Source organism: Citrus clementina, unplaced genomic scaffold (genome assembly GCF_000493195.1).
Source record: "Citrus clementina cultivar Clemenules unplaced genomic scaffold, Citrus_clementina_v1.0 scaffold_3, whole genome shotgun sequence".
Lineage (NCBI taxonomy): Eukaryota > Viridiplantae > Streptophyta > Magnoliopsida > Sapindales > Rutaceae > Citrus > Citrus x clementina.
The window spans coordinates 37973770-37990176 of record NW_006262339.1 but is presented as its reverse complement, the minus strand read 5'-3'; the positions used below and the strand labels follow the sequence as shown (position 1 = coordinate 37990176).

General features: G+C 34.7%; 2 protein-coding genes across 3 annotated transcripts; both read right to left on the bottom strand.

The window, feature by feature from the left end:
- Positions 1-2279: 2279 nt before the first annotated feature.
- Positions 2280-7873, bottom strand: LOC18048785 (calreticulin-3). Of its 2 annotated transcripts, XM_024189141.1 has the most exons (15): positions 7749-7873; positions 7129-7236; positions 6664-6856; positions 6070-6328; positions 5737-5793; positions 5591-5638; positions 5219-5305; positions 5080-5137; positions 4225-4292; positions 3583-3678; positions 3443-3499; positions 3250-3333; positions 2855-2884; positions 2739-2769; positions 2280-2533 (listed from the first exon to the last, which is right to left on the bottom strand). In XM_024189141.1, exons 1-14 carry the CDS (start codon positions 7837-7839, stop codon positions 2755-2757), a joined length of 1251 nt encoding a protein of 416 aa, XP_024044909.1. In that variant the 5' UTR covers positions 7840-7873; the 3' UTR covers positions 2280-2533; positions 2739-2754. The 2 variants fall into 2 exon arrangements, with proteins under 2 accessions (XP_024044909.1, XP_006442972.1); XM_006442909.2 differs by lacking the exon at positions 2739-2769.
- Positions 7874-8326: 453 nt separating this feature from the next.
- On the bottom strand, positions 8327-13635 carry LOC18048784. The gene is made up of 5 exons (XM_024188713.1): positions 12993-13635; positions 11906-12898; positions 11228-11536; positions 10692-10783; positions 8327-9455 (listed from the first exon to the last, which is right to left on the bottom strand). Exons 2-5 carry the CDS (start codon positions 12872-12874, stop codon positions 8579-8581), a joined length of 2247 nt encoding a protein of 748 aa, XP_024044481.1. The 5' UTR covers positions 12875-12898; positions 12993-13635; the 3' UTR covers positions 8327-8578.
- Between the last annotated feature and the right edge of the window lie 2772 nt (positions 13636-16407).

The window sequence follows — 16407 nt, the reverse complement described above, 5'->3', positions numbered from 1 at the left end:
AAGGGACGGCTGATAAAACTTACAGGGTGGCGACTGGCGAGGAAATTAAAGAGCTTTTAATTTTATTAATTAAATTCAAACGACAGTACACGTGGAGGTGGGGGCTGCCGTGTTGGTGTTATGATTATGCCACCCATTAAGGTTCGCGTGTGTGTCACCGACGACAGTTTTTCTGCTCCACGTGGCTCAAATTGATAATAGAGATTTTATTCCCTTTTACTATTGGGCCACAAGATGTATGTGCGTTTCTGGGATTTAAAATACCAAGAGTTATTTAAAATTTTAAATATAGGCGTTGTGTTGCGTGTTTATTTTTTAAGAAAAATTTTACTTTTTTTTTTTTATTACATGAGACTATTGCTCAGATTACAATTCATATTACATGAGAATATAACTGATATGTATAAATCAGACTATAACTGGGACCAACATACATCAAATCTAATGGAGCACTGCCCAAATTTTAACCCTCTCAAATATTCGAGGGATGTCTACTCCTCGCACTGGGGCAAGGAAGCAGACTGCCTTCACTCAATTTTATTTGAGGAAAGAAACATCCCCACATGTATTGTGGGGGTTCGAACTGCTGCTCTCCAACTTGAAGAGCAGCAGCTCTTTGGCCGAGTGGCTAGAAAAATTTTACTTAGAAACAAAGCAACACACACTCTTAGTTGGATTGATCAGCTGTTAGGAGGGTTCAACTGTCTATAATAACTGTGATATTAGAATAAAAGTTAAAATATATTATTTTAACCTACTCTCACATTTTTTAGAGTAGTGGTTAAAATATATATCATTTTTAACCTACTCTCACGTTTTTTAGAGTAGTGGTTCAAGTTTTTAGGGATTCAAAATTCTCTTTTAATTAAGAATAATTGAGTGGAACCAATTTGCAGTCTGTTTAATTAAGAATGATTGAGTTGCGTGGAGCTAGTTTGATGTCTATCTCTTTTGTAAAATGCGAGTAGAGCAGATAACCTTCAAATATTAGTGAGGGTAGACAATTTGGGCAAGGGCTTCACAGAATTTATAGTGCCGTTACTTAATAGGAATTGAAAATGGGCACCCTCTTTAGTAAGGGTAATATGGGCAAGGGGCTTCATAAAAAATATGGTGCATTTACTAAATATGAATTTTAATAGGCACCCTTGAATAATAGTGAAGTTAGACAATGTGGTTAAAAGCTTCATAGAATTTATGGTATGTTTACTAAATAAGAATTGAAATGGGTCGGAATTGGAATGGGCATTCTTGAATATTAGTGAGAGTAGACAATTTGGGAAAGAGCTTCATAGAATTTATGATGCATTTACTAAACGAGAATCGGAATGAGCTAAAAATTAGAATATGAGATGTGAATAAGAATTTATAGTGCATTTACTTAAACTATAGGAATCAAAATTAAAATAAGAATGAGTTAATTATTACAAATTACCCAAAAGTCCTAAATTAACTATTGTCATAATTTTTATTTTGTATTTTAATTATTGTGATTATTTATTTAAAAATTATTATGATTAATAATAATATGATTAGTATATTAATTAATTATAAAACTTTTAATAATAATAATAATAATAATAATCAAAATAATCAAAATCAAAGTCATTATCATGATCAACAATGGAAGCGAATCGATGGCGAAAAAGGGATCAACAACGTTGACATCATCAACATTCAACGACATCATTGGCGACGTTGCTGTTGGATCGCACGACTTCGAAAACGGTCCCAAGTAGGGACGACATTGGCAACCAGCTGCTGCTCCACAACCTACGACAATAGTTTGCCCATTGGATCGCAGTTGCTGCTACTGCTCGATTTGGCAGCAAAGGTTGGGTTACTACAATTTGTTTTGTTTGGCTCTGTTTTTTTTATTTTTTTTTTAATTTATAGGACGACATTTTCAAAATTTTAAAATGTTAATGCTGTAAAATTAAAATTCCTGATAATGGGAGACCAATTCCCATCCCCTAAGAATCAATCTCTCATTTTTTTTATTCCCAAATTAGGATGGCCCCAAATTCCTATTCCAATTTCCGCCTTTCTTGTCGATTCTAATTCTAAATTTTAAATCCCCAGTCCACGAAACAAGCGCATCGTCAATATAAAGTTGCAGTCTCAATAAACCATCCGATTGTAACATATCAACAATGCAATTAAATATCAAATGTCCGATTGGATTATCAATTCAAAAAAAAAAAACCGAGACGTGTTTTAGATGATCGTGATTCAAAAATAACAACACCGATCCTAGTCCTCTGTGATTTAAAAAATATAAATAAAAAAAAATCCTTTGTGATTACATCAAAGCACTAGATTGTGTGCATCAAGTTTTACATAGCATGGAGTCCGCATGAATCCTAATCAATAAAATCAGTTCACTCATCAACTTGAGGAAATTATTTCCGGTGCTTCCATGATGGTACAACAACAGGTTTTGACGTACTTCGCAAAAATGTACAATGCTGCCTCAGAGAACTGGAACACAGATTTTCTTCTTTCGTTTCAAGTAGACATCTCATAGTTCATCCTGCAAATTCGAAAAGGAATGTAGAAACTTTAATCAGAATATTAACAAATATGAACACCACATTCGGATGCCAATAGCCGTTATGGCATGCAGTTCTAACTAATTTTTCTTGAGAGAAAACTAATTATATGAGGTGCTGGGGCATAAACTCTGTCATGTTGCATGAAAAAGAATGAAAGACTCATATGGAGAAGCATTGTCATACCAAATTAATCGTCAAATCAACAGTGAGAACTCTGAAGAAGGAAATGGAATAGAATAAAATAAGGAAAATGAGAGAAACATGGAGTGTGTGTGTGTGTGTGTTAATTTAATACTTACATGATAATCGTCCAAATCATGGGGATAATGCTGCAAATGTAAAAAGAAATTAAACAAAGTCAAATTTGTGTTTCATCAAAGAAACTGAAGCATCACAATCATCATAATTAAGGATCCTATCCAACCAACAAGATAGCATTTTCAAGCCACACTCTCATTCTATTTAATTCTTCAAAATTATCTGACAAAAAGATGATAGAAAAACTCAGGCCAATGTTTCACTCAATCATCGTTTTCACCATGCCCATTAAGTCTCTCCAACTGTCTTATCTGAACTGAGGAGTGGTTTTTTCAAATCCTAATAGACAAAGTATGATACAGTAGCAAATTACCATTCCCAAAAAACATATCCATGATAATAAAAGAACAGATGAGGAAATCAAGAGAAAAAGTACCCTTCTACGGCGCCTCCTCTCTGCATACTCGTGGTCTCTTTCTATCTTCCTCCTCTCACCTTCCTCTCTAGCTCTTGCAGCTTCCTATACATATGATGATTCGTATTACTATTTGGAGGAAAATTCAAAAAGGGACAGTGGTGAATAATTGTAACATAAATTGCAAAAAGAACCCATAACACGTTCAGCACACCTCTTCTTCCCGAGCTTTCCTCACTTTCTCTGCCTCCTCAAAGGCCTCTTTTTCTGCCTGAATATTAAGCAAAAATAAGCAAGTTAGCAGCTCCAGCAGAAGTAAACAATAGATATGGATTTCCATAAGCTGCAGCTCACCTCCCTATTTGAGGAAAAGATATCTTCTACAACTTGTTTCGCATATTGTGGGTCATCACAAATCAAAATGTTGTCAAAAATTGACCCAGCCTTCACCTGCAGTACGACAATTGATCCACTTATTCCAATATTTCAGAAAGTCCATCAAGACACAAAACAGAAGTTCAAGTTTAAATTCCACTGAGACGTATGCAAAGATGAAGAGGGTCAAATAAACATTTACTGCAGCAGCTTCAACAGCTAAGATTGAATCTGCTAAGAGCACACCCACAGTGACTTCCAGTTGAAGATAGAAAACCCAATCAACACTCAAGTTCACCAACCTTTTTCATAGTGAATAAAAACATTTATTACCATTTTGATTGAATATGATGATGAGATATGAAACTAAAAAATTATTGTCGTGGACCTTGTGGTATATGTAGTGACTAGCTTTAAAAAATAAGATAATTTATTTCAACAAACTTAAACCTAAATCACTGACCTTAATATTCATTAACTTTGTTGGTTTTGTCAACTTGAGAAAATAAACAACATGCATGCTTTCACAAAAACATTGAATGAGATGATAATTCGTTGATTTCTAAAATTTTAATTTGTACCATTAGCTCCATGTAGAACAAGAAAGTTCATGATAGTTACCTGCCATACTTCAATTGCAACATACTTTATTGGCTTCAGGACATAAAGATCGGGGTCATCTTCGAACTCTGAAAAGTAAGAAAAGATAAGCAAAGTTTATGCACAATTAGAGAGGGTACATTTTGCAATTGAAAGATAGTTTGAATAGTCAGACAAAAAATGCAACCAAATACAACCAAATTCATGAACAGCAGGCACATACAAGGAAGAAAATTTTGTCAAGAAAAAAGAAACTTTTTGGCTTTTTGCTGCAAAGCATGTTTGTCGAAACACAACCAAAATCAGGCAAACAAATTTCTTCATGGACCCAATTAATCAAGGCATTTCTTTTTCAATCTAAGCTACAGTATAACATAAGTAATTAGATTTTGATATACAGACAAAATTTATTGAAAAAAATATTAAAATTCAAAGTCCTCTATCTAATTTATTCTCCTCACGTTGGGGTCAAAGACAGCTATAAAATACTTTGTTAGTACTTGTATGCACCACTTCATCAGGCAGTTAACCTTTGCCTGCTTATTTTGGGTAATAGGTTATTGATATTTAAGCACAGATCAAATCACAAAACCAATTTTTTTCAACATAGAAGTATGTGTCAGGTTGCAGGTAATCCCACACTAATTCATAGAAATGATTTTTCAATGTTCTTAAGCAATTGGACTTGCTTCTGGCAGTTTGACCATGCTACCCAGTCCAGTCAAGTTTCAAATTTACTGTACATTGAAAGTCTGATAAATGTTCATTTTCATTCATTGATATTTATTCTTCTTTGAATTAATGGTTCAAAGTTTATCTTCTACTTCCTGAACTGCGACCCAGTTAAGTCACTAAATCTTGCAGAGATGAAGTTACCTGGGTTATCAATCCAGGGAGTCTTCCATCTTCCTTTGTAGTTGGGGTTCTTGATTTTCTGCAAAACCACAAACATTTAAATAGTTATGAATTACATCAAGAATACTTGGTGTCAACTTTATTTAGAACTCGAAAGTACCTTGCGCTTCCATTTTCCTTTGTAAGCTGGATTTGGTATCTTTGGTGGCCTCCAAATTCCACCATCTTCTTCATCCCAATCATCAGGCTAATGCAAAATCAGCAAGAAAAGGTCATTCGATGCAGTAACTGTATATCTCTTTTATGGCTATTAACCAACCAACAAAATTATATGACGATTAATGGATCCCTCACAGACAACGGCTTCAAGATAGGCAAGAGAATATATAAACACATAATGATAGAAGTCAAATACTTGATAATGAAAATTAATTATTAATTCTCGTTGGCGGCAAGAAATATGTCTATTGAATCTCCAAAGTAGATGGCCATGAAATGTGGGATTATTATGTATGAAGAGTAAGCAACATACCTCTTTTGCCTTTGGATCTGGAATCTCGGCTGGAATTGAGTCATATCCCTACAATAAGAAGACAGGTAAAAAATTACAAGTTTAATTTATGTGGAACAATTTCCTGTACCATTCAATCCATTCAGAAAGAACAATATGCAACGTACCTCTGGTTTGACATCATTTGGATCATCAATATATTCTCTATCGTCCCAGTCTGCTGGCTGTAAATACAAATCAATAATATTATGCAAGGAAAAGGAAACTTAGTACAAGCAGGAGGTAAAGCCTTACAATGAAATGAGAGAGAGAAAAACCCCAAAGAACATACAATAATACAGCAAAATATCTATGTAAAAAATTCTAGAGTCAAATAGTGTTTTCCACCATAGTAGATATAATCCTCAAAACAAAGCATAACAAAAAAATTGGGATAGTAGTAATCTTGAACCAGCTCAAGCATACAAGAATGCTCCAGAGTTCAAATCCAAAGGGCATACCTTTTTGGCGTTAACATCCTTGATCTTTCGTGGAGGAAGTATATCCCAATCTGTGTACATGCTCCCAAAGTCTCTTTCTCGATTATCAACTAGGATACTATAACTTGCATCAGGCCTAAGAATGAATGTGTAGAAATGTGTAAGCTTGTCAGTTTCACATTGTAGATCCTTCTTGATGGGATAATTCTGCCCTTGATAGGAAAGTATCACATGAAGCTTTTTGGTCTGTGAGCCACAGATATCTGGTCCAAACATCAAACTGCATGGATAAAGTGATGGTCAGAGGATTTATACCTGTTTATAGTGAGAATTGATAATGACAAGTTATAGAATGACTTTCAAGCACTGGGTTTTTAGATGATGTTGATGACAAAGGGAAATTAAAATCACTAAATCACAAAGAAAGCAATGCCAGAACTAATGCAAAGAAAATCTAGAGGACAATCAAATGATGAGATCAACTAAAACAAAAACATACAGAGTGAAAAAAAAAATTACACATACATACATACATATAAAAAAAAAAGGACAAGGAAAATTGAATTTAAATTTAGAAAGCACAGGTCAAGCAGAAAATATAAAAAGTTGACAGACCTGTAAGGGGTATCACCACCAAATTTCTTCTGATTGACGTAACCTGAAAGAAGCTTAATGTAACCACCACCACATTCAATATCCTGCTCAAACTTAATAGAGTACTGGACCACTAGCGTTCTATTCTTGTTGCTGAACTCCGGTATCTTTGCAGATATGGCATAGTGTTTGGCATCGTTATATGTCTGAATACCTGCATGATTTCTGGGCCTATCAATCTCACGTTGACCAAGCACAAGTTAAATGGTATAAACATAAATTCCAAAGACAAGATTCGGCAATTTAAAGCATTTGTTTCTTTAAAATTATTCTGTAAACCATGCCAATAATATTTCACATTCAAAAACATTGAACAAGAACACAAAACAACTCAAATCTGCATAAATTTCGAACATGTTAATAAAATATCACATCAATGCAGAAAAGAATAAGAAAACCCATCAAGCTCTCCAAAATATTTAATACCCTTATCATCAGGATCTCCAGACCATTTTCCTGGCGTGTATTTAAAGGTTCCTGCTTTTCCTTCAGCTCTCTTCCAGTCTGATAAAACCCATCTACTCTTCCACCCATCTTGCAACACATTCAAGAGCAACAATATTCAGCTTCCAACTTGATAAACAATAAGGCAGCATTCAATAAAGCTCATTTTGGTATGAAAAACTGAATTTCCATTAGTGATTTTCTAAGAAGCGTACAAAGTGATTGTTAAAGAGATAAGTGCTACCCAGAAAATTGCTTTTTTAAAAAGGCACTTCGAGAGGTGCACTTATTAATGATAATGAATCACTTAATAAGTGTTTCTACAAAAAAGCGACTATGCTCAAAGTGCTTTCAACTCCCCAAATCATTAAGTAGTAAATAATAGAAGCTTGTAGAACTACTACTTCCACAACAAGCGATCAAGGTCACACACATTGAAGAATATAAAACATTCAAATCAATAAACGACAATAAGAAAGCATTCAATATTGCTGCTTTTTTTTTTGGGTCAAAAGCGCTACCAATTAGCCAAAGCGCTTAGAGAACTAGAAAAAGGTGCTTCTGCAAAGGAAGTTAATTTACTCAAAAGTGCATTCACTTACCTTCGAAGCGCTCTTCGAAAAAGATTTCTGAGGAAGCGAAGTGAAGAAAAACAGAGGTAAGTACAAGCAGAAGCTGAAGCTCGACTCTCATTTCTGCTGCCGAACAAAGCGGAACTGAGTTCGCCTTATAAAAACATCGCCGGCGTAGCACTTTTGTGAACGTGAAATCTCCAAAGTACCCTCACATTTTAACATAATAATTATTTTGTTGATTGGTAACGCGAGTCTGGAAGCTTCGGTCTCATTTTGATTATTCTCTCCCATGCTCACAGTCACGGCGATCAATTTTCCTCAATTTTTTTACATTTATCCCTCAAATAATAATTATAATAATAAATAAAACAAAAACAAAAAATCATAATTCTTGAATACAAAAATTACCTGACTACATAATACATGGTTTGCGCGTCACTCGTTTGTCACTCGTCCATAGGTGTTATAAAATTAGCACAATAATTAAAAAAAAATCTGAATGCAAAATTTGGTAACTTATAGATAATAAATTGCAATGGCAATGATAATAATCAATATGATTACATATCCGCCCTGGTGGATGATGAAAAAGAACAAATTCCTACTCTCTCCAAACTGTTTTCATTTGTATAATTTCAATAAACAAATGCCAACAAATGTGAAAATTCTTTGCACTTCATATCCAATGCCTCTCTTTTGATATTCAACATGACTTTTAAGTCCTACTCCAATCTATACCACAACCCTTGTGTAGGATTTTTATGTACATATAAATTAAGTCACCCAGCTCCTGGACCACTTGGTGGTCAAAGGGATACTGCATATACATTGAGGATCATGCAACTCGTGAAAGGAAGTCAAGTCACCTTTTTTGATTTTGTTTCTGCTGCTCGAACTCGTGGTGAAGATTGTGAGCCGCTGCCAAGTGCAGCAGCTGCTGATTCGACATGTGTGAGAAGATACTCATATATTTTCTTCCTTAGCCTATCAACTGTCTCAGCTGAAACACGGGGTGCTTCTACTTCATCCTTGCTTGACCCAATCTTGTCTAACCAGTCGTTCACACTCTTGAGCTGAGACAACATCCCTGCTATTTGGCCATTATCAGAAAGAGACGAGGTATCGACATCAGCATCCAAGAACCTTTCGACAAAACCCAAGAACCAATCCTGTGACTCCATCTGCAACATCTCTGCCAAGTCAACAGCCTCGTCAAGGCCATTTCCCCTGGTCCATTCTGGTAGGGGTTGGGGCTGTGGCTTCTGACCAGTGGCTGGACTATCACCAGGTCTGCGAATTGCTCCTGATGCAACAAGCTTAGAGACAACTGTTGAACGGGGTTTCCCTGGGGTTTTCGCTGAAACATTCTTAGTGGAATTTTCTAGCACTATCATTGGTTGATTGGCAGAAACAATCTTTTGGCCTTGAGAAGAGGCCGCAGGAGCTGAAAGAGTAGAGTTGGTTTCTTTACTAAAAACAGAGAACGATGATAAATTAGTGGCTAATGCAGCTTGGACCCAAGAGGCTGCATGCTTCCGTCTATCTGATGTGACCTTTAGTGCTTCTTCTGAAGGGTTTTCCTCCTGATCTGGGGATGAACCAACTGGTAGAATTTTTGATAGAGAATCAGCAATCATGCGAGCATTATTCAAGCTTGAATGAAGCGTCAAGAATTGATCCACAGCTGGCTGTGGATTGTCTTCATTGGCAGAGGAAGTTAGCTCAGAATACAAGCTGCAAGAGGAATAAGAGTAGATGAGTTGGATCAAAAGGTCCAATTCATAAGGCCTTACATAAATAGAAAATACGAAATAAAGTACCACCACAACAGAAAATATACTTAAATTTCGCTTAAACTTAAGACTTTCCAAAATTCACTATAGGCATAGGTCCACATAAATGAACACGCTGCCTAAATGCCACAAACAAGACACACATGATAGTGTATCTATGACATTTCTATAAAACGATTGTATATCCTTTATCCACTAATTTGCAGCCTCATCATGCAATAAGTCTACGGTTTTACTTAAACAGTCTGTACCATCATCATTCCCTTTTATTAGGCCACTCAATAATTTTATCTTCCAACTAAATCATTCCAGCTCTGAACAAACTCAGAATTCCAACCATGCAGCAAAGGTGTTCAGTCATCTCAGATTTGTTGCAGCAGTTTGACTGTTGCTGCTGCTCATGAATGATGATAATTATGATGTTTGAAAATTGAAATTATATATCTACATTGGTGAAAAATACCTATTTCAGTCATCTCAGATTTGTCATCATCTATAGGAAGTCAACTACAAATTGGTGTTTGATTGGTTGCTACTGAAATATTTTTTTTTGGGTTGGTAGCTGAACACCTCTTCTACCATTTTTAGGTTGGTTATTAGCCCTAGTTCATCTTACTTAAAAGTATGAATTTTAAGTTTATGAGAAAAGGGGCATGAGCAGAGCACTAATAACCTACAGCTCATGCTACCCCTAATTGATTGACCATCCTAAAGCGACGAAAAGTTGGAAAGTCTTCAGAACTCATGCCTATTTTGCATTCCTACCCTCAAAACGAGAAAGCAAATCATGCACACTCTGACAGAGATTTGGGAGTTCTGCTTATCCACATGAACTATCAACAGGCAAAGAGATATATTTCAAATTATTTCTACTTGTTCTAATTGATCTTAAAGTTCAAGGTCAAAGCATTAATCAAACTGCTATTTTGACACAACGATCCTCTAGACAAAAAAAATTAAGGAAATAATGGACAATCTAGGCTGTGTACCAATCTCTTGGACTCAAGCTATTAAGAATCCTCTCAGCATATTTAAAAATCAAGACAGACATCCTATACAAGATTAGCAAGGGGAGAAAAGGAGTCTTTCACAGATGGTACATAATTCATAGTATCCAATGCAAAATAATACACCTAGTTTGACTACAATGACATCGTTTATTTTGGGAACGTCATACCTTAAACATCGAAGTAAGCTCTCTGAAGCAGAAGCCTCCAGCATAGCCTCTATTGCAGCTGTCTGCGCTGCATCTCTGTGCTTCATGACTTCCTGTAATAACAAATAGGTTTTCATAAGAAATATGAGGTTTAGAGAGGATGAAATTGACAAATTTCTGACTTTTAAAGCTAACTACTTGGTTCACATTTGCCTAAGGAGACAAATTACTGAAGCAAGCAGAATGGATCAAGTAACATCAGGTTCAAACCCCAACTTACAAAATATCTCAGCAAATTCTTCGGTAAATATAATCAAGGGAATTTATGCAAAAGAGAAACACTCTGAAGTTTTAACAAATATCTGTGCTTCCAGTATCCAATAGCCCATGAATGCATGTGTCAGTGTGTGATTACAAGTGTGCAAGAGATGCTGACAGCAAGCAAAGAACTGCATGCGTAAGCAGGATAAAAATTCAACAGGAAGAAGCTTAAAAGAAGCTCTCTTTATTGAAGGCTAAGGAACTTATCAAGAACCAAGTCATCATGTGGTTTTTACCTTTCCAAGCTTTGCAAGGGAAGAGGGGAGTGCAGCCCATGAAACACTTCCATCTGTTAGTCTTCTACTATTTATTGGAACCTTGACCAAATTTCCTGGAAGACCATTATTATTCAGTTCCCCTGATTTCCTTCCAATGAAAGTTTTTTTCTTATTTGATTGTTCTTGATCATTCAACATTCCATTTGCAGGAATCTTCTTGGCAGGGGTTTGAAACTTGTTCTCCTCTTTAGATGCTTTTGCAGACATATGGACCTTACCGTCCTCTTTCGATGGGAACCTATCACTTGATGTGCTTCTTCTAGGAGCCTGGAAAGTAGGACTTAATTAGATGAAGAGCAAAAGTGTTTAACATGAATAATAAAATATAATATAAAATGAAATAAAGAATCCAAAAAACAATTAGTAGGTTGAAAGGAATGCAACAAGAAATTTGTTATTTTGATAAAACCTTCTAGGAGATAACAGAAAATCTAAAAAATGGGGAAAAAAATGCACGAACCATCACTTAGTGATCAGATCCTTAAAAAATACCAAAATAATCACTGGTTCAAAATTTAATTAAGTCACTTTTTTCAAGTCCATAGACAAGCATCTCTTCCACTTTTCTTCTAATCATAAATCAACAAACACATTCTCAATTTAATTTAAGCAATTAAGACAAATGATTAAACTCACCGAAGTACTCCGAGCTTCAGGCTTGGGATCATGTTTGGCAGCTCTCAATTTTGAATTCTCCCTAGTCTTCACCTCCAAATTCCCTTCCCAGCTCTTCCGCAAAGCCTTGGCCCCAAACTCAAACCCTTGAACTAAATTCTTGATAACAGGTAACCTCCTCGCAGTGGGACTCCCCCCACGAACAGAACTCACCTTTTCCACTGATCCCACCTTTGCTGTCACCTTATCCAATCCCTTAATCCTTGATTGATGCTTAACTCCGTTGGCAAATTTCTCAAATGATGTCGGCAATGAATAAACACTAGTCGGAGAAGATGGGATTGACCTTGAACTTGATGACTTCGATTTCCCTAAAACTTCCTTCTTCACATTTAAAGTTAATGCCTTCGACAATTGAGAATTCGATCTACTCAAAGTCCCCCTTTTCTTCTCCAATGGATCATCTTTAGCTCCACCGTTCAATTTATTCCCAACGACCTTCTCCTTTTCACCAACATGACTATTGCCTGACACTACTTTCACAGGTGATTTCACTTTCTCCCCAGGCTTAGAACACGAAGAGCTATTACTACTCTTATTATCATTGTTGAGGAACCCAAGAGAATGAGTTGCCACAATATCTTCAGGGCTTCCTACACAAGGATGCCTCCCAGGAACAGGCCTAACCCCACGAAGAATGGGGACAGGAGAAGCAGATTCAAGCCTCTCAACATGAATAAACTGGCCTAACTGAATCTTATCACTAAGAATTAAATCATCATGTTCATCAGGCAAAGATACGTAGGTAGCATGGGATGAATCCGAAACCTTCAAGTAAAAGCCTTGGTTGGGGAAAAGCTCACCTCCGGCTAATGCAGGCACTATGCTCACAACTTGCAACAGAGAAGACCTATGCTCACCTGCAACCTTCACATCTGTGTTCATGTGTTGTAAAAGCTTGAGAAGCACACCAGGCACAAGATTTGCCATTGCTGAAACTTCCAATTTGCATTACTGTGGCAACCCAGATGGAAATGATTCAAGATTTCATGTAACAGCACAAGAGATCTTCAAGAAACACTCAGAAAGATTGGATTTTGATCAATACCCAGATTGAGAGAACAACTCAGAGATATTTCTTTGGATTCAGATTAGGAACCTGTTGAAGCTTTTCGGTACTAATAATAATAATAAAGGCACAAAGAATTACTAAAAACACAAAAAACAAAAACAGATTATACCCCAACTCAACTGACTTTAATATCAAAAAGAAAATATCACTAAATACGGAAACAAAGGCAAGAAACTAAACTGAATGGGAAGGTTTTGGTATTTTGATAAGTAACAGTAGTAATGGTGTACAGCTGGGAAAAACGAAAATAAATAATAAAAGTTTTACCAAAAACTCAGTGACCCAAAAAGCAATTAATGGGTGGGAGTGATAAAGAGCAATTCACATTTTATGAAGAAAACAAAAACAGAACAGAATAGAAAGAGCGGAAACAAAGTACAAAACTGATAAAATCTTTTGGCTGGGCTTTGCAAGTTACTATAAAATAAATTATTCCGGCTGAAAAGAAACCCAATGAGAGCAAAAGGCAACTTTTTTAGAAGATAAAGAGAGAAAAAGAAACGTAGCATTGAGAAGAAATGAATGAAGTGCAATGTGTGTAACATGGGAGCAGGTTAAAAAGGAGGAATAATAATTGAAGCCAGGCTTACTCTTCAATGCATGATTGACGTGAACATGCCATATGTATATTGTATCCATCATCTCCTCTACATATATGTATATAGATATCCTTAATATTTGTTTATATTTATTTATACGTAATATGGTTTGATTATTTATGATTCTTCACATTTGAAATGTGTCAGATTCTGACACAAACACATATATCCAAACACATGGACTAAGATGTATCAATGCGTGTGACTTGTCAAAGAAACCGAAGGCTGACAGACGCTTTGGCCTTGGTTGAGTTTGTGACTTGTTTTTTTTGTTGAGCCAATTTTATGGAATTCTTAACAGTAACTGCAACCGAATCTTGGCAGAGAATATAAATATATATATGTACAAATTTTTTTTTTTTTAATTTCTTCTTTATTTTGACCATCATAATCACAATAAAAAGGATATATTTAAAACCCTATATAAACGATTTAATGATAAAGGTGAGCATATAGCCAACTATAAACTGTTTTTTATTATATTCTAAATGTAACTCAATTTTCTTCTTATCTAGAGTTCAAATATCAGACCTACTATTTTCATTCAAACGAAATTACCAACTTACTTAGCAAAATATGAACCTTTTTTTTTTTCTTTTTAAAAAAGTTAAGGGTGAATAAATTTTATATTTATATTTTAGTCTCTTATATTTTCTAAGAGTTAGAATCCAAGCAGTCAACTAAATGAAATTACTTAAAAATCACTTATGAGATATAGAGTTAGATATCTTGAACCTAAATATTTTACATACATAAAATTAAACATTTATATTTTAACTTTAGTGAATTGGAGAATCAATAAACTTCTCTTTCTTTTTTTTATAAATAGTTTTATAAGTATTAATTTATTTTGTAATGGAAATGGGTGCATGTGCAGTGTTATGGGGATGTCAAAAACGATGTAATGGGGTGTCGGCTAGCCTGAAAAGTTGTCACATCCCCAAGATAAGTGCACTCATCTCTCTATCTTGCTTCTACTTTTTATTTTTATTTATCATTTATTTTATTTTTTGGGTGTGTTAGCTACAAATTGTTTAAGAGAATGGCTCTCAAGCAACATATCCAACATGGGGTAGGCATTTGGCGATGGGAACCCCCCAATCCACAAACTTGCAAAATAATTCATTAACAAAGGTATATATGGCATTGAAATTTCACTATCTTCAAGATGTGAAGTATTGTCACCACCAACATGATGTATCCTTGATTTTACAATTATCACAAAAAGAATTTTTATTCTTTCAATTCTTTTTTCTTTTTTTTTGGGTGGGAACAAATTAATGTCAAATAAAATGAATAGTGGTGAATTTCGTTGTTTCAAGACTACTGAATATTATTACATTGGTTTTGTCAAATTTTCAAATCAATTTATTTTTATTATGCATGAAAATTTGATGAAACCTATTGAATGATGGTTTATTGTGAAAATAAAATAACAACTCAGTCACTGAAATTCACCCGTCCAACCAATTTATACTGAATTGATTGATAACTGCTCCAATTAGCTTATCTTTTATATTTTAAAACAAAATCCAAATATTATTCAAATAGTTTAAAATTTTCAACCCCTATTAATAATGTTTAAAAATATTTTATGTCAATTTCTACTAGATCCAATTTTTAAAAGTTGCACTCCGGATCCCATTTGAATCTGCTCAAAATATTGGCTCATAGCAAGCCAATGATTTGGGACCATCCATATAGGTACTTAGTCCACATCTTTCATCACCTTATTTTTCTCTTATTCATCCTTTTTTTCCCCTCTCCAATGAATAATTGATACCCTATGATTGTCTTTTTAAAATAGCTAAATTGTTTCATATAAAATTATGTGTATGGAGTTAGTTCCATGTTAGTTGTCTATTATAATATTTTCAAAAAAGGGTTTGTTTTTGGTTGGCTGGTTGGTCTTGATCCACATAGTTTTGGCATATCTTTTTAATTCGTTTATCATATAATGTATAGACCATTATTAAGTTGGGGGACAATCTTGGAGGATATAATATTGGGGTTACATGAGAAAATCATCAATCAAACCATGTTTAAAAAATAATTGGTCTATACTTTCTTTTCCAAAACCTAACTGCATAGTTAGAGATTGTGTGTTAGGTAAAGGGATAAAAAAAAGGTTAAATAAAAGCACAAACAACCCCATCATGTTTGTTTTCTCGGAAATTAGCAAGAATTTTCCCGGAAAAGGCCAATTAAAAGTAAATAAAATGAACGTGCCAGAAAAAGTGAATTCAAACAATGAAGCATTGTTTTTAATATGGTTGACATTACCAAGTCAAACAACAGTATCTAGAAGTCCGCATTACAATTGCTCATAATTCATTCAGTAGTGACATAATGCCACATTATTGCGATTTAGATAATGTTTGTTACCATTTGAGCAAAAAATAATAAATAAATAAATAAAAATAAAGCTAAGTTGTCAACAAGTTAAAAACAAAAGCAAGCCACTTAAACATGATTAATTATTAATTAAGCATCATAATTGTGAATACCACTTTCTTTTGGGTCTTGTAATTGTTCCCCCCACTACCCCAAAGAAAGAGGTCATGTTTATATTAGAGAAATGAAAGATGCTAATTACATCTTTGAACGAGAAATTGAGGGGGGGAAAAAAAGATAATTTTTGAGAGAGAAGAAGAAGGAAGAAAATGGAGGATACATGAAGCCTTAATTGAAATTCGAACTTATATAAACTACCACTATCCCATGATTTCAATTAGATCAAAAGCAATTAATAACATAAAATGATAATTTTTTTCATTAGTAAATACTATAAA